This window comes from Rana temporaria, chromosome 4 (genome assembly GCF_905171775.1).
Source record: "Rana temporaria chromosome 4, aRanTem1.1, whole genome shotgun sequence".
NCBI classification, from domain to species: Eukaryota; Metazoa; Chordata; class Amphibia; order Anura; family Ranidae; genus Rana; species Rana temporaria.
This window is the reverse complement of record NC_053492.1, coordinates 39723210-39746988: the sequence shown is the minus strand read 5'-3', so window position 1 is coordinate 39746988 and position 23779 is coordinate 39723210. Positions and strand designations below refer to the sequence as shown.

The 23779-nt window shown below is 45.0% G+C and overlaps 1 protein-coding gene across 1 annotated transcript in view; it reads left to right on the top strand.

The window, feature by feature from the left end:
• LOC120936146 (cytochrome P450 2K1-like) overlaps positions 1–21496 on the top strand; it is a 61081-nt gene extending 39585 nt beyond the window's left edge. The window contains exons 6-11 of the mRNA XM_040348285.1: positions 2509–2669; positions 7364–7540; positions 10850–10991; positions 12014–12198; positions 12844–12985; positions 21239–21496. Coding sequence (XP_040204219.1) covers positions 2509–2669; positions 7364–7540; positions 10850–10991; positions 12014–12198; positions 12844–12985; positions 21239–21417 — 986 coding nt within the window. The 3' untranslated portion in view covers positions 21418–21496. The remainder of the gene's footprint in view (positions 1–2508; positions 2670–7363; positions 7541–10849; positions 10992–12013; positions 12199–12843; positions 12986–21238) is intronic.
• The last annotated feature ends 2283 nt before the right edge of the window (positions 21497–23779 follow it).

The following is a 23779-nucleotide window of genomic DNA, read 5'->3' as shown; positions in this document are numbered from 1 at the left end:
TAATTCTTTACAGATATCCTGGAATATATTGTGGATAATAATTACATAATAATCCCATCTCAGGTAGTCCAAGATATCATTTCTCAGTCATGCTATGCCCCTAGTGGACATAGGATGATTTTAGACATAAGAGGGGCATATCCACAAAAGAATTACGCCGGTGTATCTATTGATATGCCGGTGTAATTTTAAATTTTGGGCGTCGTATCTTTGTTTTGTTTTTACAAAACAAGATACGACGGCATCTGGGATCGATCCGACAGGCGTACGTCTTAGTACGCCATTGGATCTTAGATGCAATTTTTCGGCGGCCGCTAGGTGGCGTTTCCGTCGAATTCCACGTTGAGTATGCAAATTAGCTAGTTACGGCGATCCACGAACGTACGTCTGGCCGACGCATTTTTTTACGTCGTTTGCGTTCGGCTTTTTCCGGCGTATAGTTAAAGCTGCTATATGGTGGCGTACTCAATGTTAAGTATGGCCGTCGTTCCCGCCTCGCATTTTGAATTTTTTACGTTGTTTGCGCAAGTTGTTCGCGAATAGGGATTTGCGTAGAATGACGTCACCGTTGTGAGCATTGGCTTAATTTCGAGCATGCGCACTGGGATACCCCCACGGACGGCGCATGCGCCGTTAAAAAAAAACGTTGTTTGCGTCGGGTCACGACGTATTTACATAAAACACGCCCCATCACAGAGATTTGAATGCCGCGCCATTACGCCGCCAAAGATACACTACGCCACTGTAACTTACGGCGCGGATTCTTTGTGGATTTGAAAAAAAAAAGTAAGTTACGGCGGCGTGTGTATCTTAGATACGCTACGCCCGGCGGATAAATGCGCCTTTGTACGTGGATCTGCCCCAAGAGAGTCCGAGTCTGTCACAACTATCTTCTTAAGCAGCACTTGGAGATCATATAGTAAGTAGACTGAAATAGAAGAAATCACAATGCACTTAAACGGTAACGCCACTTTCATGGGGAAAAAATAGCAAATAAAGAAAAAATAATATAGTGTATACAATTGCGACTCAAGTGTCGCAATAACTGAATATTATTAGAAATTCTTTGCTTTTCAATCTGAAGCTGCTGTAATTTTCTGAAAATGCAATGCAATATGTCTACCTGGAGTTGTTCTGACCACGCCTCAGAAACATTTCCTGCTTGTGTGATTGGTGCAGCACCAATTTTTCCAGAAGTCTGCCTATAGCCCCATACACACTATAGGATTTTCTGCTGATTTTTGTCTTCAAATTTACCAAAACCATATAATATGAGGACAAACCTTAATGCCGCGTACACACCATCACTTTATGTGATGAAAAAAAATGACGTTTTTAAAAACGTCACTTTAATTGACTGTGTGTGGGGGAAAACGTTGTTTTATGTCTTGTAAAAAACGACCAAAAAAAATTGAAGCATGCTTCAATTTTATGTGTCGTTTTTCAAAAGTGCACTTTTTACTTCTCAATGAAATTGACCATGTGTACCAAAAAACGTCGTTTTCTAAGACGTTTTTTCATCCACGCATGCCCAGAAGCTACTTATGAAGCGAGCTTCAATGGTAAAACGTGGTGGAACGTAACCTCACTTTGCAAGAGCATTGTGAGAAAACGATGGTGTGTAGGCAACTTCGTCTTTGAAAATTGAAGTTTCAAAAACGTCATTTTTTACTTCACAGAAAGTGTCGTTTTTTTTCATCACATAAAGTGATTGTGTGTACGGGGCATTAGAGTTTCATATTGTATGCCATCAGGCAGGCCCTTGCACTACATGATTTTGGTAAATCTGAAGACAAAACTCAGCAGAAAATCCTATAGTGTGTATGGGGCTTAAGATGCAAGTCAGATTTCAGGCATCCCCTGCAACAAAAATGTAATTTTTGTGAGATACTCCCAATAGGAACACATCTAAAGGGATGCAGGCCCAGCAGATTGCCTCATTAGTGCTCTGCAGCTGCACAGCTGGTTTATAATTATGAAACCAATTCCAGTAGAACCATTCAGCACAGAGGAACAAACAGGGATTTCTTCACAACAACAAAAGGTATTACTCTGCAACAAAGTTTGTTAAAATCCTTGCAATGTTCATAGATCACAAAGAGGGGAATGTTTTATTTTCTCAACAAAAGTGAAGTTGCGCTTTAAGATTTAGCTATCCACAAAGTTGACAGGTGCCAAGCTTTTTCCTGCAGCTCATCTTTTAAACAAAATTTGCACATACTGGTAAAATTATTTGGAAAATGTTCACTTCTACCCGAAAGACCTACCGTATTTGCCGGTGTATAAGGCGACCGGGCGTATAAGACGATCCCCTAATTTTACATTTACAGTATTACAGCACATCCAGCAGGTATCTGAGCAGTTGACCCGGCATATTAGACGACCCCTGCCAGTTTTTAAAGTGTAAGTGTAAAAGGTAGTCTTATATGCCAGCAAATACAGTAGTTCAATTTAATACAAGCGGACAAAAAAAAAACTGAATGCTAACTTTGTGTGTTCAAATTCCAGGGAAGCCCTTCAATAATCACACCATTATTAATGCAGCCGTGGCCAACATTATTGTATCCATACTACTGAGCCGTAGATTTGAGTACGAGGACCCCACTATAAAGAAGCTCATGGGTATAGTTAATGAGAATTTAAGAATTCTGGGCTCACCTATAGTCAGGGTAAGTTGCTTTATTGGTGTGTGGTAAAGTACCAGGGCTGTACCAAAAGTAATGCAAAATGCTTTTCCAACTTACAGGTCATTCAAATGTAATATCTTGTTAGAGTAGATCCTCCTCTTTAGTAACTCTTCTTCTTTGTGTTATTTTTCATTGCAGATAAATAATGGATTCAAAGCAGAAGCAACACGCCATCATTGAATTCTTGATGAAGAAGGGGTACAGGCTGTCTGACATTCACAAATGGCTTACAGAGATGGATCTATTGAGAAGAGTCACTAATGACTAGACCTTGCTCTTATCAATGGTGTCATCACCGTAAACATTATGTAGCCTTCTGTGTATGTGGGACAGCCTGTGCCTCTTTTTCATCAAGAACTCAATGATGGTACAATGCTTATGCTTGGAATCCATTACTTGGTGAAGTTTGTACCGCGTATCAGGGGCGTAGCAAGGCGTTGGTGAGACCGGCGCCCGCCAGTGGGGCGCTCTGAGGCGCCTAGCATATGTAAGTTAAAACCTTAGTGCTGGCCTATACGCAAATATGCGGCCTCTCTGCGCCTAGTCCTTGGTGCAGAGAGGCCGCATATTTGTGTGATATTCTGCCAATACACCTGCTAAGAGACTGCATGCTGTGTTCGCCCGGCGCAATTACTGTCGCCTAACTTAAAGCTCCTGATCGCTCCTTGCAATCGAGAGTTTTAGGATCATGCGATCACCTTGACAGCCAATCACGGTGGTCATGTGATCCTAAGCCCTGCCCCACCCCCCAGCGCCATAAACCTCTTAAAAGGACAGCGCTTAGAGGTTAAAGCGGAGTTCCACCCAAAAATAGAACTTCCGCTTTTCGGAATCCTCCCCCCCTCCGGTGTCACATTTGGCACCATTCAGGGGGAGGGGGAGCAGATTCCTGTCTAATACAGGCTTTTACTCCCACTTCCAGGCATAGATAGCCGCTGTATTCGCAGAAATCTACGCCACGTCCGGCGCCTCCTCTGTCGACCCCGCTGTCTCTTGGGAGACACACGGGTCCCAGAAGACAGCAGGGACCAGTGGGATCGCACAGCGTGACTTACGCATGCACAGTAGGGAACCAGGCTGTGAAGCCGCAAGGCTTTACGTCCTGATTCCCTCACTGAAGATGGTGGCACCTCCACCCATGAGCCGAGGGACAGATCGGCTTCAGGTGCCGACATCGCGGGCGCCCTGGACAGATAAGTGTCCATAGTTTAAAAGTCAGCAGCTGCAGTATTTGAAGCTGTTGACTTTAAAAAAAAAATTGGGCAGAGCTTTAATAAAAAAAAAAGTTGTGCATTTCTTTAGTTACAGCCCTTGTAATTTTTTTTTTCTTAACTGCGGAAATTCCTCAAAGAGGTAAAATATATAACACTGAAGTACTCAACATTTATCAATACTAGTTAGAAAGATGAATATTTGATTTATATCCTATAAAAGGAAATGTACAGTGTTTTTGTATATACTTTCTTTATTACAGTTAATGTAAATATGAAATATGTCATAAGAATCTTTTTATTTATATTTGCAGCAGGTGTAGCTTTAGTTTTGTAGCTTTAGTTTTTTTTGCAATTTTTACCAGTCTGGCCTTAGCTGCTGTGCTGCTGCAGAAACGCCTGTTGTTTTATGGAATTCAATAGCTCAAGCTTAAAGTGTTTTTTAACCTGTTTTATTAAGTCACTGCCCCTCTATTAGAGGCTGGCATAGCACACTATGTAAGTTGTTTTAAAAAAACTAGGGTTCTAAATACTGATTTAGAGCTGTCTTTAGGACGATCACATGACTCGCGGCCACTTTACAGCTCCGATGGATGGCTTCTGTGGGAGGTGCCGTGATCTACTTCTGACGCCAGCCGGGAACATCACGTGACTGCTCTTCTCCTCCTGCAGAAGCCATAAGCCCTGTATCAGAGCTGTAAAGTGGCCGCGAGTCACGTGACTGGCCTAAAGACAGCTCAAAATATGTATTTAGAACGCTTGTTTTTTAAAACAACTCACGTAGTGTGCTATGCCAGCCTCTAAAACAAGGGCTGGTGGTGACAATTTTATGTTTTTTTATTTTTCAAGAATAGCGGTGGGAGGGGGAGCGGGGCAGGGTGGAGATAGACTCAGAGAAGGCGCTGACAGGCAGGAAGAAGGTGGTGAGGGGGGAGAGGAGAACAGAGGGGAGAGAAGAGTATGATGAAGGGATGCACTCTTACCACGATGGTCAGTGCTTAGCAGCCCTGATTTTCATGGTCAGCGCAGAGAGGGCATATAGGATGTGGCAGATTCAGGCAGGTTTTTTTTTAGTTTAGAAGGGGCAGATTACACAGCACAAGCACTGTGCTGTGTAATCTGCTTTAAGGGAGCGGGATCTGTATTTTTTATGGGGGGGTTAACAAAGACAACATACCAAACCTTGGGAGCACATATGGAGGCATCCCCTTACCACCAACAATAAAATCCTATGCATATTATTAGAAGCTTCATGAGACTCCATTACTATAAATATAAGCATTATTTATATTTTCATATAAGATATATATATATATATATATATATATATATATATATATATATATATATATATATACACACACTTCTCAAAAAAATTCAATAGGCAGAAATTGCCGCTCCAGGCAGGTCTTGTTGGGTGCAATCTTCCTCTCAGGAACTGAGGGTGCTAGCAATGCACATGGCAAATAAGAACAAACGATGATCAGGACAGCCGCACTCCAATCCAACGTAACTTTAATGTAAAAAAATGGAAACAGGCACTACAAGTCACAGCGACGGAACCTAGGACAGCTGACGCGTTTCACACTAACTTCAGTGACTTCAGTGTTTACTCATAGCTAAGTTATTGTGAAACGCGTCATCTGTCCTAGGTTCCGTTGCTGTGACTTGTAGTGCCTGTTTCCTTTTTTTTTACATTAAAGTTACGTTGGATTGGAGTGCGGCTGTCCTGATCTTCTTTTGTTCTCAAAAAAATTAAAGGAACACTTTTGAATTAGTACTCCTGGGATATTGATCTGGTCAGTTGAGTAGCAGAGGGGGAGGGGTGTATACAGAGGGGGTTGTTAATCAGTTTCAGATGCTTTGCTGTTAATTGAAATTAACAGGTACACTAGATGGGCAACAATGAAGTGACCTCCAAAACATGAATGTTTTTTCAGGTGGAAGTGTCTGACATTTTTTCTCTACTCATCTTTTCTGACTGTTTTTCACTAGTTTTGCATTTGGCTAGGGTCAGTGTCACTACTGGTAGCATGAGACGATACTTGAACCCTATAAAGGTTGCACATGCAGTCCAACTCCACCAGGATGGCACATTCATATGTGTCATTGACAGAAGGTTTGCAGTGTCTCCCAGCACAGTCTCAAGAGCATGGAGGAGATTCCAGGAGACAGGCAGTTACACTAGGAGAGCTGGACAGAGCCGTAGAAGGTCCTTAACCCATCAGCAGGACTGGTATCTGCTCATTTGTGCAAGGAGGAACAGGATAAGCACTGCCAGAGCCCTACAAAATTACCTCCAGCAGGCCACTGGTGTGAATGTCTCTGACCAAACAATCAGAAACAGACTTCATGGGGGTGGCCTGAGGGCCCGACGTCCTCTAGTGTGCTCTGTGCTCACTGCCGGACACTGTGGAGCTTGATTGGAATTTTCCATTGAACACCAGAATTGTCAGGTCCGCTGCTGGTGACCCATGCTTTTCACAGATGAGAGTAGGTTCACCCTGAGCATATGTGACAGACGTGAAAGGGTCTGGAGAAGCCACAGAGAACTTTATGCTGCCTGTAACATCGTTCAGCATGACTGGTTTGGTGGTGGGTCAGTGATGGTCTGGGGAGGCATATCCATGGAGGGACGTACAGACCTCTAAAGTCTACACAATGGCACCCTGACTACCATTAGGTATCGGGATGAAATCCTTGGACCCATTGTCAGACCCTATGCTGGTGCAGTGGGTCCTGGGTCCTGGGTTCCTCCTGGTGCATGACAATGCCCGGCCTCATGTGATGAGAGCATGCAGCCAGTTCCTGGAGGATGAAGGAATTGATACCATTGAATGGCCCCCATGCTCACCTGACCTGAATCCAAAAGAACACCTCTGGGACATTATGTTTCGGTCCATCCGGTGCCGCCAGGTTGCACCTCAGTCTGTTCAGGAGCTCAGTGATGCTCTGGTCCAGATCTGGGAAGAAATACCTTAGGACACCATCCGTCATCTCATTAGGAGCATGTCCTGATGTTGTCAGGCATGCATACAAGCACAAGCCATACAAACTACTAATGACCATTTTGAGTTGTTGCAATGAAATTTCAGCAAAATGGACTAGCTTGCTGCATAATTTTTTCACTTTGATTTTCGGGGGGGGGGGGGGGGGCTTTGAATTCAGCCCTCTGTAGATGGATAATTTTCATTTACATCAATTGATGTGCCATCCTTTCATTCCTAACACATTACCCAGTCCATATCAGTATAGGTATCCAGCATGAGATTTTTGCCCGTTGAGATCTGATATGTTTTCAAAGTGTTCCTTTAATTTTTTTGAGCAGTGTATGTGTGTATATATATATATATATATATATATATATATATATATATATATATATATATATATATTTCAGCCTATATAAATGTCCACAAATAGAAAATAATTTCATTATGTACGTTCTTTTTTTTTTTTCTTAAGCTCTACAACAGCTTTCCATTTATAATGGGCTTGATGCCAGGAGGCCAGAAGAAGTTCACAAAAAACATTTTACAATTTCGGAGCTTTATAAGAGCCACATTTACTAAGCAAAGGAAAGAACTGGACATAAATGATCAGAGAAACCTTATTGATACTTTCCTGGCCAAGCAACAAGAGGTAATAAAAAGTCTTTATGAATAAGGGATCAATCTCCACTCAAAGTATTCAGTAAACATAAATTCAATTGAAAATATGTATAAGTATTAAATTCAGAGCTGCTCCAACAAATACAATAAACCAATGAAAAACAAATATGAAAAAGCCTGCATCAATAACACAGTACTACATAAGAGTATAAAGTGCTCAGTGCGCTTATAGTGCAAATACGCTTTAAAGTGCAAACAAAAAGTCCATCCATATGATGTGTTGAACGTGTGCAAATTATGCAGTTGGTGTGGATCTCTGTGACAATCCTGGGTCACCAAATTCACTCTTTAAAATAGCCTGGTATGCGATTTGGACTGGTGTCTCCTGACAATCGTTCCCACTGTTGGCTGTAAACGTGGAAGGGGATGCCTTTCCACCAGTGTATGAAGACGTCAGATGCATCCTGTATCCGGATCTAATTATCTCCTTTCCAACTTTCCCAATGACCGAATGGGCATATTAAGCATATGGCAATGAAGAGAAGAGGATATATAGTGTAATACTGCTATTTTTATTCATAAAAAGCCAGAAAACATTACACTTACATTAGACTCTTAAAACCGTGCATACAAATTCTGCCATGGCGTGTAAACAACCGTCACTAGATCTCAGCTTAATGGATTTTGCCTCTCCCACTGGGCGTCATCAGAAGCTAATGGCGTCTGTGACTGGTTGCCTTATATATATTTAGTCCTGCCTACTACACCCAGTAACTCCCACTACTCTCAGTGATTGCACAGTAATGCCTCGTACACACAACCGTTTTTCTCGGCAGGAAAAAAACAACGTTTTTCCCAATGGGATTCCTCTCAAGCCTGCCTTGCATACACACGTTCAGGCCAAATACCACTCGTCCAAAGCGTGGTGACGTACACCACGTATGACAGGACTATAAAGGGGAAGTTCCAATCAAGCGGTGCCACCCCTTTGGCTGCTTTTGCTGATCCTTCTGTTAGTAAAAGTTTGAGAGAAGATTCGCACTTTTCAGCCTTGTGCTTTTCAGTCCATTACAGCATGACGAATGTGCTATCTCAATTACAAACGCTAGTTTTACCAGAATGAGCGCTCCCGTCTCATATTTGATTCTGAGCATGCAGGTTTTTTTCCCTCGCAAAAGCACACACACGACTGTTTTTTCCGGATGGGAAAAAGTCCGCCGGGAATCCCAGAAGGAAAAAACAATTCTCCTTTTTTTTCCCCTGTCGGGAAAACTGCGATGGAGCATACACACGGCCCGGTATTGAAGTGGTTAAATATTGTGCCTGGGGGTCTCCTTAGTCTGCCTGGAAAGTGGTGCATCTGTGCAATGTGTAGAACATGCCACGGAAATAATGACATTTCTAAAGGAACGTTTTTTAAACTTGTGGGTGTATTGTAATTTTGGCTCCTGGCAATATAGATAAAAAAATCAAGGAAGAAAACAGTGTAGCCCCCCCGTCCATACCAGGCCCTTTGGTAAGGAATATTTCACTTTTATTGTTTCACTTTAAGCATTATTAAAATCACTGGGCAAGATTCACAGTACAAGTACGCCGGCGTATCTACTGATACACCGGCGTACTTTAAAATTTGCCGCGTCGTATCTTTATTTTGAATCCTCAAACTAAGATACGACGGCTTTTGGCTTCGATCCGACAGGCGTACGGCTTAGAACGCCTTCGGATCGTAGGTGCAATACTATGGCGCCCCGCTGGGTGGAGTTTGCGTCGTTTTCCGCGTCGACTATGCTAATTAGCTTTTTCCGGCGATCCACAAAGGTACGCGCGGCTGTCGCATTCTCTTACGTCGTCGCTAGTCGGCTTTTCCCGGCGTATAGTTAAACCTGCTATTTTGTGGCCTATATTTAGACTTGCCATGTTAAAGTATGGCCGTCGTTCCCGCGTCGAATTTTACATTTTTTTTTGCGTAAGTCGTCCGTGAATAAGAAAGGACGTAACTCACGTCGACGTTCAAAAAATGACGTCGGTGCAACGTCATTTCGCGCAAAGCACGGCGGGAAATTTCAAAACGGAGCATGCGCAGTACGTTCGGCGCACAAACACACCTAATTTAAATGATCCACGCCCCCTACCCGGATCATTTGAATTAGGCGGGCTTGCGCCGGAGGGATTTACGCTATGCCACCGCAACTTTACAGGCAAGTGCTTTGTGAATCAAGCACTTGCCCGTAAAACTTGCGGCGGCGTAACGTAAATGCGATACGTTACACCGCCGCAGATGTACCTGAATCTGGCCCACTGTTCCCAAAAAACTGCCATTTTTAAAACTTGTTTTGCATTGATACATGTTCCCTGGGGCAGGACCCAGGTCCCCAAACACTTTTTATGACAATAACTTGCATATTAACCTTTAAAATAAGCATTTTTGATTTCTCCCATAGCCTTTGAAGGGTGTTCCACGGCTTTTCGAATTTGCCGCGAACACCCCAAATTGTTCGCTATTCGGCGAGCGGGCGAACAGCCAATGTTTATGTCGAACTCATGTTCGACCCGAACATAAAGCTCATCACTATTCGTAAGAAGCAGTAAAAACATGAACTCTCTCCTTGCCTTCAGTCTTGCACAGTTGTATGGGCTCCTTTCCCGCCAGAAACTCGTACTCCTTCAGAATGACATTTACACCTCAATGTTTCCATAATTCCTCCCAAGAGCCAACACTGCTTGTATATCAGGGCTTAGGGCTCTGGAGAGGAATCCTGAGGCAGGGTATTGTGATATTTTTGTGAAGTTATGTAGAGCACCCTTGCCAGACCCTTCCACCAACCATAACATGCCTGCATTACATACTGAAGCACAGAGACCAAAACTATGATGTTGTTAAACAGGGTAAATAATGAAAATGACAATAAAAAAAAAAAAAAGTATTGATATGCAGGCTGGGGAACCAGGGAAGATTAAACGTCATATTCAACTTTATCTTCAAAATAAGTTCTCATTGGTCAAAGCTCCAGGCACGGTAGTACAACCACACCTGCTGTTTGTCTACATTGGAAGCCTGGCAGGGTGGAAAGTCTTCTGTCTGAGAAAATGAGGCGCTCTTATTTAAGAGCCTCTGTTGTGAATTGTAAGGTATTCTTCCACAATGCCTGCAGCTGCAAAGGTCAATGAAGGTTTTTTTTTTATACTGATTGTTAAGAATATGTATTGTAATACACATTGTGGTTTATTTACTAAAAGTGGAGAGTGCAAAATCTGATGCAGCTCTGCATGGTAGCCAATCAGCTTCTAACTTTTCAGTTTGTTCAATTTAATTTTGACGTCTTATATTTCTGTTATTTAGGGGAAACCAGAATCCACCCTGTATTACCATGATGAAAATTTGACAGCTCTGGTGGGAAACTTGTTTGCTGCTGGAATGGAGACAACATCCACCACTCTGAGATGGGGGCTCTTACTAATGATGAAATATCCTAATATACAAAGTAAGACATGAAGTGAAATGACCTTTGACCACAGACTGACCACATACCATGACACGGGGGTTTTCCTTGTGAAATATAGTTTACCCATAGACATGTGCAGAATTTTTTTTGGTTATGACGTCACGTAACGCCATAAGGGGATGGTGCCATCAGGTGACATAGCTGGGTGACCTCGCCCCTTGCCTATATAAGAACTTTCAAGGCACAGAGCAGGCAGACGGTGGAAGGTCTTCCAGGAGGCAGAGGCGTTTTTGATTTCTTTTCTATTTTTCGGTTTCGGCTGCGTCTTGATTGACAATGAATGTAAATCGAGGAACACTATTATTTTTTTTATTTTTTTTATAATAAATGACTTGTCAAAAACTGTTTATGGTTTTTACTGTTTAACACTTTTTTGGTGAATGGGTAGGGGTACGATACTCAATATCCATTCACATGGGGGGGCGGGATATGGGGGCCCCCTTGTCAAAGGGGGCTTCCAGGTTCCAATAAACCTCCCACCCGCAGACCCGACAACCACAGCCCAGAGTTTTCGGGAAACCCATGTTAAGGGCATGTGGGCTGGTATGGTTTAGGAGGGGGGGCATTGTTCTCATTACATTCATCTGTCAGTGGGGAAGCCCGCTATAACAACCAGATATTTCTTCACACAGCATTTGGATCCGTTGAATGTTTTTTTGACTGACCCAAATTCTAATTGTTCTGAAAAGTTGGAATTTGCTAAACGAATAAACAAAATTAATTTAATGGATTTCAATGAAATTCATTACTATTGATTACTATTTCATGTATCTGAATCGCCGCATAACCAAATATTTGGATCGAAAATAATTGCACGTGTTTACCTATAGTTATCGCCTACTGGACTATATACAGTAAAGCATTTGTTGGTGTTATTCTTCAAGCTTACAGTTCAAACTGAAGTAAACCTTTCCTAATAGATATAAGTAAACTGCCACAGATATCTAGGCCGTATATAGTATGTATAATAACTGATTTGATTGATATCTGCTTCTGAACAGAGAAAGTGCAAGATGAAATTGAAAGAGTAATTGGCACAGCCCAGCCTCAATTAGAGCACCGGAAACAAATGCCGTACACTGATGCCGTTGTTCATGAGATCTTTCGCTATGGTGATATCGTACCAGGAAGTGTTCCACATGCAACTTCACAAGATGTCACATTTAGAGGATATTTCATACCAAAGGTGAGTGACAATGGTAATGTAGACCTAAACTGAAATACAGTGGAACCTCAGATTATGAGCATAATCTGTTCCAGGAGAATGTTCATAATCCAAAGTACTCGCATATCAAACCGAGTTTCCCCTATTGAAGTTAATGGAAACGGAAATAATTTGTTCCGCATTGACTTCAATGGCATGCAATACCGCATGCACCCAGAGGCGGGGGTGGGTGCCGGAGAGCCTCAAACAGCCGGAAAAGCCCAAGGACAGCTCGGCTGACCTTGGCAGACCTTGGAATGGCCCGGGAACTGAGTATTTCCGTGTCTTTCCAAATATTTCGAACGGTGCCAATCGGCTGGGATCAGCTCCATTCGGCTCCGACACCCCCCACCTAAGGCCAAACGCGGTACTGCACACCGCCTCAATCTATCCAATGAAGAGCTGAAAAGCTGTGGAGAGAGCAACGTGGGATCGCGCCCATGGAAATTCAGGGCTCAGGTAAGTAAAACGGGGGGCTGGGGGTCCAGACACTGCAAGGTGTTTTTTCACCCTAAGGTGAAAAGACACTAATGTTTGCAACCCCTTTAAGTTAAAGAGGCATGACTATAGGTCAACACATTTTTCAATTGTGATATACTAATCAGTTGGTATCTATTTTTCCTGCAGGGAACCACAGTCATCCCAGTGCTCTCCTCTTCTCTAAGAGACAAAGACTACTTTGAAAAACCTTATGAGTTTTACCCAGAGCATTTTCTGTATACAGAAGGCAATTTTAAAAAGAATGATGCATTCATCCCATTCTCTATTGGTAATACATTTGCATATTTATCATTTCAGTGTTGGGAAAGGTTGATGAGGGCATTTAAATCCAACAAGGTAATTGGCTCTCATTGATTACTACAGAAAGCCTGTTTACCATTGTGACATCCTCCTAAAACATGGCCACCCAGGAGATATTCTAGTTTGGGAGTGGTCACTCTAAGGCAATTCTAATTCTGTAGGTTAGGGTACATTTTTTTTATACATTTTTTGTATTACATGTGGTTGAGGTTTTTATTCATAGCATGTTTCTTTTCATTGAGAGTCCCGTTAAGCAATATTTTGTCTCTAGATGGCCATATATTAAGTTAAAGATTCAAGAAAGCCACATCCCCATCCCCATGTCTTGGGTCAGGTCTTCTAGGCCAAAAGGTAACCCCAGCACATAGGAAACCTCATGTCGAAGGCTGCTGTATTAATGTGATCCCATCTTCAGCCCACACAGGGCAAAGGAAAAAGATCCTTCTAACCCTACAATACACACTGGTTTATTTTTATTTTTTTGTAGCTGCTGTAAGCAAAATGAAACATTTTGTACTTCTGGGAATGGGTGAGCATGTGATTGCCTTTCCATCTCCCATGTAATGGTGTTCTATCAGATTACCGCTTCCCATCAGGTAGTGCAACGGAAGTGACGATCCGTCCAAAAAATACTTACTGCGCATGCGCGATGCATTCCACGGCGCGATGCGTTCCGCACACTTTATGATCTGACGGGTAGCGGTAATCTGATAGAACACCCATGCGGACATCTTAGTACACCCAGCTGCATCTTGAATTTCAGAGTAATTTTAGTAATATAATGAGCGTATATAAATATAGGGCCAGATCCACAAAAGGGATACGCCGGCGTATCTACTGATACGCTGGCGTATCTACTGATATGCCGTCGTATGCCTGTTTCTAACTATGGAACTGATCCACAGAATAAGTTTCTCATAGTTAGGCAGAAGATCCGACATGTGTAAGGGACTTACACTGCCGGATCTTAGGATGCAGTACCGCATCCGCCGCTGGGGGCATTTCGAGTCGAAATGCCGCGTCGGGTATGCAAATTAGCACTTACGGAGATCCACAAAGCTTTTCAGCTTCGTTTTTTCTCCGTAAGTATTAGTTTGCAAACGCAAAATTAGGGCTGCTTTTACACGGTGTAAAGTTAGTACACCATGTAAAAGTAGACCCTTCTTTCCCGCGACGCTGTCATTTTTTTTTTTAAACTTTTTTTTTTCCCGCCGTGTATCTTTTTTTTTTTTTCCGACGCAACTTTTTTTACCCGGCGCGATTCACAAAACTCGGCGTAACGTAAAACCGCGCAAAGCACATCGGTAAAATGATGTCGGGAGCATGCGCAGTACGTCCGGCGCAGGAGCGCGCCTAATTTAAATGGGACTCGCCCCATGAAATTAGGAACGCCTTGCGCCGGACGATTTTAAGTTACACCGCTCAAAATTTCTAGGTAAGTGCTTTGTGGATCGGGCACTTAGGTAGAGATTTTGCGGCGGTGTAACGTAAATGGAAAAAAATATGTTGCGCCGGGTTTTTGTGGATCTGGCCCATAGTGTATTGACACTTTTGATGCTGTTTTGATGTTACATTGTGAAAGAAGCTGGGCGCCAGCAATAGGAAGGTGGTGGAGGCCATGTTGGTACACCCCACACTGCTCAGTGCTCTTTTTCAACGTCGTTTGCGTTCGGCTTTTTCCGGCGGAGAGCTACTCCTGCTATATGGGGGGTAGCTAATGTTAAGTATGGCCGCCGTTCCCGCGCCGAGATTCAAAATGTTTACGTTGTTTGCGTAAGTCGATCGGGAATCCCGATGGGCGCAATTGACGTACCCGCCGCTAACAATGACGTCCTAGCGACGTCATTTGGAGCATGCGCACTGGGCTTTTTCGCCGGCGGCGCATGCGCAGTTAAATCGGCGCGGGAACGCGCCTGATTTAAATTGTACACTCCCCCTAGCCGCGGAATTTGCATTCCGCCGGGGGGAGTTACGATCCAATGGTGCAATTTGCGAGGTAAGTGCTTTATGAATCATGCACTAGCCTCGCTAAATTGCACCGGCGGATCGTAAACCAGGTAGATCTAGCGGATCTAAAGATCCGCTGAGCTACATGAATCCGGCCCACTGAATTTATACAGAAAACCATCAGATAAGGGCTACTCCCATTATCTCAGATAAAGGTCACCTTAGACAGTAAAGCTTATATTATGATGGACAATGACCACCTTACAGTCTGGCTTCCCCATAGGACAAACTTATGCTTAAGAAGCCATAAGCAATTAGTGACCAGCTTTGTCTGGATAACTTAAGAACACATTAAAACACAGAGTTCTCCAGGCAATGGTTCTGCAGCCCAAATTCCGTGACAGTCTGCATGCGTGTTCTATCAGAATACCGCTACCCATCAAATCATAAAGTGTGTGGAAAGCATCGCGCTGTGGAGTGCATGGTAGCACGCATAGCGCATGTGCAGTATTGTTTGGTCGGAACGTCACTTCCGTTGCACAATCTGATGGATAGCGGTAATCTGATGGAACAATGGCACTGGTGCACTCAATTGAGGCACATTGTTACATGCGCATTTTGCTGTGATTCTCATGCATTTTGTCACTTGACAATCAAGGCAAAAATCACACTGGGCCGGATTCAGAAAGAGATACGACGGCGTATCTCCTGATACGCTGTCGTATCTCTGAGTTCCGACGGTCGTATCTATGCGCCCGATTCATAGAATCAGGTTACGCATAGATATCCCTAAGATCCGACAGGTGTAAGTGACTTACACCGTCGGATCTTAGGCTGCAATCTCACGCTGGCCGCTAGGTGGCACTTCCGTTTGTTTACGCGAGGAATATGCAATATCCCTATTTGAATTACGCGGCCTTACGCCGCAACACATACGCTACGCCGCTCTAACTAATGGCGCAAGTTCTTTGTGAATAAAGAACTCGCACCCAAAGTTAGAGCGGCGTAACGTATTGGAGATACGTTACGCGGGCCGGACAGATACGCCAATGTATCTGAATCCGGCCCACTGTGTTTGGGGTGCCATTAAAGTGGTTGTAAAGTCTTGTTTTTGTTTTTTTAATAATGGCGCGTACACACGACCGTTTTTTGACGTGAAAAATTTCATTTTTTTTTATGTCATTAAAAACTATCGTGTGTGGGCTTCAGAGCATTTTCCATGACGTAAAAAATGGGCATTAAAACATGCTTTAAATTTTCGTGTCGTTTTTCACGTTGTCGTTTTTCACGTTGTGAAAAATTATCGTGTGTAAGCTTTAACGACGGGAAAAAAACATGCATGTTCAGAAGCAAGTTATGAGAAGGGAGCACTCGTTCTGGTAAAACTAGCATTTGTAATGGAGATAGGACATTCGTCACGCTGTAACAGACTGAAAAGCACGAAGACTGAAAAGCGCAAATCGTCTCTCACCATACTTTTACTAACACAAAATCAGCAAAAGCAGCCCAAAGGGTGGCGCCATCTGAATGGAACTTCCCTTTTAGGCCCCATGCACACGAGACGCTGCTAAACTCGAGTTCAGAGGCATTTGGGCATTTTTTTCAACTGCCCCTGAACACATTTAACGTTATCCTATGTGTCCATGCACACAATCACGTTTTTTGGCGTTTCAAAGCAGTTGGGTTTAGGGCCGTTTTTCCAAACCCGAAATTTTGGGTTCAGAAGCTTTCAGCTTTTGCGTTTTAGACGCAAATCGCGGCAAAACGCCCCTAAACGCGTCAAAACGCCGCTAAACGCGGCAAAACACGGCACAAATAGTTTGATTCTGAGCTTGGGGAGGGTCTACAGTGTTTTGGGGATAAACGCTGACAGCCGCAAATCGCGGTAAAACGCCGCAAATCGCGGCAAAACGCAGCGCAATTCGCGGCAAAAACGGGCGTTTTAAATGCCGTTTTTTGCCTTTGAAAAGCTGAGATTAGAGGCGTTTGTAATAGCGTCTCGTGTGCATGGGGCCTTATAGTGCCGTCGTACATGTTGTACATCACCGCGCTTTGCTCCAGCATTTTTTTTTTCACGATCGTGAAAAAGAAACTCAAAAATTTTGAATTCGGAAATCTGAAAATTTGGATCTCCGAATTTCCAAAAAAAGCTAAAAAAGAATGAAACAAAAACAAATTTTTCGGCAGTGCACGTCTACTCTCAGCCTGAGTGATGGGTCAGTCTCACTGAGCAGAGTTCCTAGATTCTGTGACTGCTTATATGACAGGTGCAGTATTCCTGAGCTCTTTTCATTGACAATGAGTGTACTTGTTTATCAGGCTCAGCATCAGAGGCTCTTTAATTACGCAAATTAGGCGGTCGCCTAAGGCCTCGGGCCGCCTAAATTACCCAATGCATTACCCCAGTTTTGAGGGACAGAGGTCCTTAACGCTGCTGTGCTCAGGGAGCTGGGCCGCCAGCGTCACTAACAACCAGTGAATATTGGTGACACCACCCCTTGTGACATCAATAACCCAACATGCCCTCCGTCAATGACGTCACAAGGGGGCGGGTTCAGCAGGTGACATCACTGGGTGGCCCCTGCCCCTTAGTTATTAAAGAGCAGGATCTGGGGGCCACCTTGTTAAAGGGGGCTTCCAGATTCCGATAAGCCCCCTGTCCTTGAATTATTTTTCCCATCATGGGCGTGAGTGGGGCCCCATGTCAAGTTTTGCCTAAGGCCTTACAAAGCCTAGAGCCGCCTCTGGTTACTGCCTCAGGTGTATGTTTTTGCTGTGCTAGGCTAGTGGAAAAAACTTAGGAGGCAATTTATTTTGGTGCGCTCCTTTGGGGAAAACTTCCAGATAGGACATGTACCCCGTTCAGATGCTTTGAAGACTAAACAGTCAAGTGCAAATAGATACATCTGCATCAAGTACTGTCAGTGGACTTGGGTGCGACCTAAAACCCATGTATATTAATCTTAAAATGGAACTAAACCTATACATTTAAAGGGGTTTTCCACCCATTTTTTAAGTTTATTAAAAGTCAGCAGGTACAAAAAGTGTAGCTGCTGGCTTTTAATAAACTGACACTTACCTGCTCCAGCGTTCCAGCGACGCGCCGGCCGGGGCTCCGCTCCTCTCCCCCCCCTCCCTGGCCGGTGTCTTCATCCTAAGTGTGGGCACCCGGCCGTGACAGCTTTCGGCTTCACGGCCGGGCACCCACTGCGCATGCGCGAGCGGCACTGCGCATGCGCGTGCGGCCCGGCGCTGCGCTGTTTGATTGGACAGGCGATCGCCTAGGACCTGTCACGTGTCCTAGGCGATCGCCCACAGGGAGGGGCTGCCAAAAGGCGATATGACGTATCACCTTTGCAGCCCCTCGGCGGAAGGAGGAAGTGGGACAGGAAGTCCCCTTCTCCTGAAGCCCCCACTCCCCCCCAAAAAAAATTACATGCCAAATGTGGCATGTACAGTAGGTGAACTCGATATTGTGTCAATCTCGCTCCCTTTCTCGGCGAGATTGACCACCTACGAGCCCCATCGCGGGAGCCAGCGCCGAGCTGGCTTGCCGCGATGGAGACAGAGCCGTCATAGAAGCGACGGGAGATCCGACTTGGATTCCCGCCAATTCTACACGTGTGCGGCGTTTGTTATGAATCCTGAGGGGGAAGTCCCCGCCGGATTTTAAATAAAAATCCAGCATGGGTTCCCCCCTCAGGAGCATACCGGGCCCTTAGGTCTGTTATGGGTTGTAAGGAGAGCCCCCCTACGCCGAAAAAAACGGCAAAGGGGGTCCCCCTACAATCCATACCAGACCCGTATCCAAAGCACGCTACCCGGCCGGCCAGGAAGGGAGTGGGGACGAGCGAGCGCCCCCCCCCTCCTGAGCCGTACCAGGCTGCATGCCCTCAACATGGGGGGGTTGGGTGCTCTGGGGCAGGGGGGCGCACTGCGGCCCCCCCACCTCAGAGCACCCTGTCCCCATGTTGATGAGGACAGGGCCCCTTCCCGACAACCCTGGCCGTTGGTTGTCGGGGTATGCGGGCGGGAGGCTTATCGGAATCTGGGAGCCCCCTTTAATAAGGGGGCCCCCAGATACCGGCCCCCCACCCTAAGTGAATGGATATGGGGTACATCGTACCCCTACCCATTCACCTGGAGGAAAAATGTCAAAGTTAATAAACACACCACACAAGGGTTTTTAAAATAATTTATTTTTCTGCTCCGGAGGCCCCCCCTGTCTTCTTTATTAGCTCTTTTACCAGGGGGAGCTTCTTCTTTGACGTCTTCGGGTGGGTGGGGGCCGCCGTCTGGTTCTCTTCCACTGCCGGGGGGGGTCGCTTTTAAAAAAGCCCCCACCCCCCGGCGGGTTTCCTCCGGCGTCTTCGGCGGGGGGTCTTCTTCTTCCGCTATCCCGACGGGTCTTCTCCGCTATCCGGGGGGTCTTCTCAACTCTCCGGGGGTCTCCTTCTATGTTCGCCGCTCTCCGCTGTTGACTCGGTGCACCCCGGTTCTTCTCCAGGTGTCCGGTGCCTTCTTCCGTGCTGTACGTCTTCTTCTCCTTCCGTGCTGTGAGTTCTTCTTCCATGCTGTGACGTCATGTTCTTCACTTCTCTCCTTCTCCCGATGTTGACACGCCGGCTCTTTTCGCTGAAATGACGGATGCGCAGCTTGCATCGGACCTATATAGGCCTCACAGTCCCATCATGCTCTGTACCTACCCATGTGATACCTACCCACGTGGGTAGGTATCACATGGGTAGGTACAGAGCATGATGGGACTGTGAGGCCTATATAGGTCCGATGCAAGGCGCGCATCCGTCATTTCAGCGAGAAGAGCCGGCGTGTCAACATCTGGAGAAGTGAAGAAGATGACGTCACAGCCCGGAAGAAGAAGAATACTTCACAGCACGGAAGAAGAAGATAGACGGCGAACATAGAAGGAGACCCCCGGAGAGTTGAGAAGCCCCCCCGGATAGCGGAGAAGACCCGTCGGGATAGCGTAAGAAGAAGCCCACCTGCCGAAGACGCCGGAGCAAACCCGCCGGGGGGTGGGGGCTTTTTTAAAAGCGACCCCCCCCGGCGGTGGAAGAGGACCAGACGGCGGCCCCCACCCACCCGAAGACGTCAAAGAAGAAGCCCCCCCCCTGGTAAACAGAGCTAATAAAGAAGACAGGGGGGGCCTCCGGAGCAGAAAAATAAATTATTTTAAAAACCCTTGTGTGGTGTGTTTATTAACTTTGACATTTTTCCTCCAGGTGAATGGGTAGGGGTATGATGTACCCCATATCCATTCACTTAGGGTGGGGGGCCGGTATCTGGGGGCCCCCTTATTAACGGGGTCTCCCAGATTCCGATAAGCCTCCCGCCCGCATACCCCGACAACCAACGGCCAGGGTTGTCGGGAAGGGGCCCTGTCCTCATCAACATGGGGACAGGGTGCTCTGAGGTGGGGGGGGCCGCAGTGCGCACCCCTGCCCCAGAGCACCCAACCCCCCCATGTTGAGGGCATGCAGCCTGGTACGGCTCAGGAGGGGGCGCTCGCTCGTCCCCACTCCCTTCCTGGCCGGCCGGGTAGCGTGCTTTGGATACGGGTCTGGTATGGATTGTAGGGGGACCCCCTACGCCGTTTTTTTCGGCGTAGGGGGGCTCTCCTTACAACCCATAACAGACCTAAGGGCCCGGTATGCTCCTGAGGGGGGAACCCATGCCGGATTTTTATTTAAAATCCGGCGGGGACTTCCCCCTCAGGATTCATATCAAACGCCGCACACGTGTAGAATTGGCGGGAATCCAAGTCGGATCTCCTGTCGCTTCTATGACGCGCTTGCTGGGATGTGCTGTCACTATTCCAGTGAGTGTGAGATGTCGGCGAGATCTCGGCACCATGTCGCCGAGAATCAGCGCGATGCTGTCGTGCTAAAAACACAATATCACAAACACCTACTGTAAGGGGGAGAGGAGTGGGTTAAGAGGAAGTTCCATTTTTGGGTGGAACTCCTCTTTAAGGATTCAAAAAATGGTTACATTCCTGGCATGCTGGGAATGCTAACTGGTGCCTTTGCTTGTCCTCTCAACCAAACTGTGAAACCATCAAATGGCTGCAGTCATAACTGATCACATATGCAGCACAATAGAAGTTACAGATCAAACAGAGGCTAAAATGGCAGCTTTCTTGGCTGAAAAGGATAAGGGGGTTTAGTCCTGCTTTAATATGGATTTAATTTACAAATGCTACTATGTGACAGATTTAAATAATTTTGATGTTTAAATGTTTTTTTTTTCTTAGGAAAAAGAAGCTGTGCTGGGGAAACATTGGCCAAGATGGAGATGTTCCTCTTCTTTACAACACTGCTACAACGCTTCACCTTCCAGGCCCCTCCTGGAGCTGTGCTGGACCTCACACCTGCCCTGGGGGGTACAAATTCCCCATTACCATATGAAATCTGTGCAATCCTCCGCATGTAGATTAGGTGTGCTCTAAAACACAAAGTAATTTATTTACATTATTCCTCTTTCTAAACAAAATAAATGGATTGTCAGCTTACATTATTGTTGGCAATATCTCACAAAGCAAATGCAGCAAAAGTAAACTGTTAGCCATTTGAAGACTTTGAGTAGGCCCTAAACAACTTCATCTATTTTGGGCATACACCCTGATCCCTTATGCCTCTATGGCAAATAATGGCTGTCAAAATGACAGCCAGAACTTCCTTTGTGTCGCAACAGAAGATGAAGCTGATGCTATGTAAACTATAGCTTGCAACGAGTTCAGAAGCTCCACTAAGAATTATGACATGATTTTATTTGTTGTTACTGTTTTATTCATGTGAAGATCAAAGCATTGAAGGGCTAATCACCAGTATTGCCTTTGTCTCCCTGTAGCTGATATTTCCCCATTACTGACTTGCTATGTCTTGTTCTCCACTGTGTCTATGTGGAGGCAGCCATCTTGGTAGTCGTAGGGCTTTGCATCCTCATGTTAAAGTCTTCAGCAAGGAAAACTGTGAGCAACGCAGTAGTGAGATCACCAAGTCTCATTCCAAATCTCCTGAGACTGGCAGTAAAGTGCCCAGGTGGCCTCACATACCAGGAAGTTTTCAGCTATTTTTCTAGACGCTGCTTAGTACAACAAAATCTTTGCAATTTAACCACTTAAGCCCCGGACCATTTTGCAGCTAAAGGACCAGGCCCCTATTTGCGATTCGGCACTGCGTCGCTTTAACTGACAATTGTGCGGTCGTGCGACGTGGTTTCCAAACAAAATTGACGTCCTTTTTCCTCCACAAATAGAGCTTTCTTTTGGTGGTATTTGATCACCTCTTTTTTTTGTGCTATAAACAAAAATAGAGCGACAATTTTGAAAATAAATTCAATATTTTTACTGATTGGTTTGCGCAAAAGTTAAAGCGTCCACAAAATAGGGGATAGTTTTATGGCATTTTTATGAACATTTTTTTTTTACTACTAATGGGGGCGACCCGCGATTTTTATCATGATTGTGACATTATGGCGGACACTTTTGACACATTTTTGGGACCATTGTCATTTTTACAGCGATCAGTGCTATAAAAATGCACTGGTTACTGTGAAAATGACACTGGCAGTGAAGGGGTTAACCTCTAGGGGGCGCTGTAGGGTTAAGTGTGCTCTAGTGTATGATTCTTACTGTAGGGGGGCGTGGCTGGGCGTGTGATGTCACTGATCATTGTTCCCTATGACAGCGAACAGACGATCACTGACAAGCCACTAGGAAGAACAGGGAAAGGTTTTTTTACACTTACCTCTCCCTGTTCTTCAGCTCTGTGATCCGATCACGGGACACCAGCGGCGATCGGGTCAGTGGGTCCCGCAGGCGCGGTCATGAAGCTTCGGACCAGGTCCACTCGCAACCCAAGGCTGGGTTCTTAAAGGGGACGTACATGTACACCCTTGTGCCCAGCCGTGCCATTCTTTCAATGTATATCATCGTACGGCGGTCCTCAAATGGTTAAGGGCCACTTTAAAAAGGTGCACGGCTAACAACATGGTTATAAAAAGGAAACATACATACCTAAACAGTAATGTTATAGCAATTATTAAGGTATGAAAATGAGGAGTCTCCAAAAGCGTGTTAATTGTCATGTCCTGTGTCTTGGATTTAATAAAGTTTTGTATTTTTGAAGAGATGTTTGTACTGTGGTGCTTATCCATGTTGACTGATTCTGCGGCATTAGCAGGAGTATACTTCAGCTGAGAAAGTTTAAAAGATGCAGCGGTTACAAAACATATCAAGTCCATAAAGAAAAACATTTCTATCTGAATTATTGTGCCTTTGAAAGACATCCACAATGCTTTGTTATCGTAAAATTTACTGATCAGAATTTCTGCTCTCTGATATGTCATTTTGTTGTTAAATTTCTATTTCTGCACCCTTTGTGGCTTTTCTTTATGTTAGAAAAATAGATATAGTCATTATGCTAAAAGGCTGATCACATGGGATGAGCTTGGGGTTAGCTTGACCCAAACTCCAGCTGTTCAAGGTTCTCTGAATGGGCAAATTTAAGTGTCATATTTGGCCTGTTCACTTGCCCAAGCCTGTTGCAGCTGAAAGGGATTCATTTAATGGTGGTGTCACTGCAGTCATTAAATGAATGACTCCCTGACCTGCTGCCCACCGGCTTGTTTTTCCTATAGTAAAAAAAACAGTCAGGCTTATATAGTCAGTGATGTCACCCAGCATTACCGGTCAGGTTAACATGCAGCCAGGTCATTCACAGTGAGAGGCTAGTGGTAGAGGAATGGGCGTGTGCACCATATGTGGTCAATGACATCACGTGGATCCTGCGGT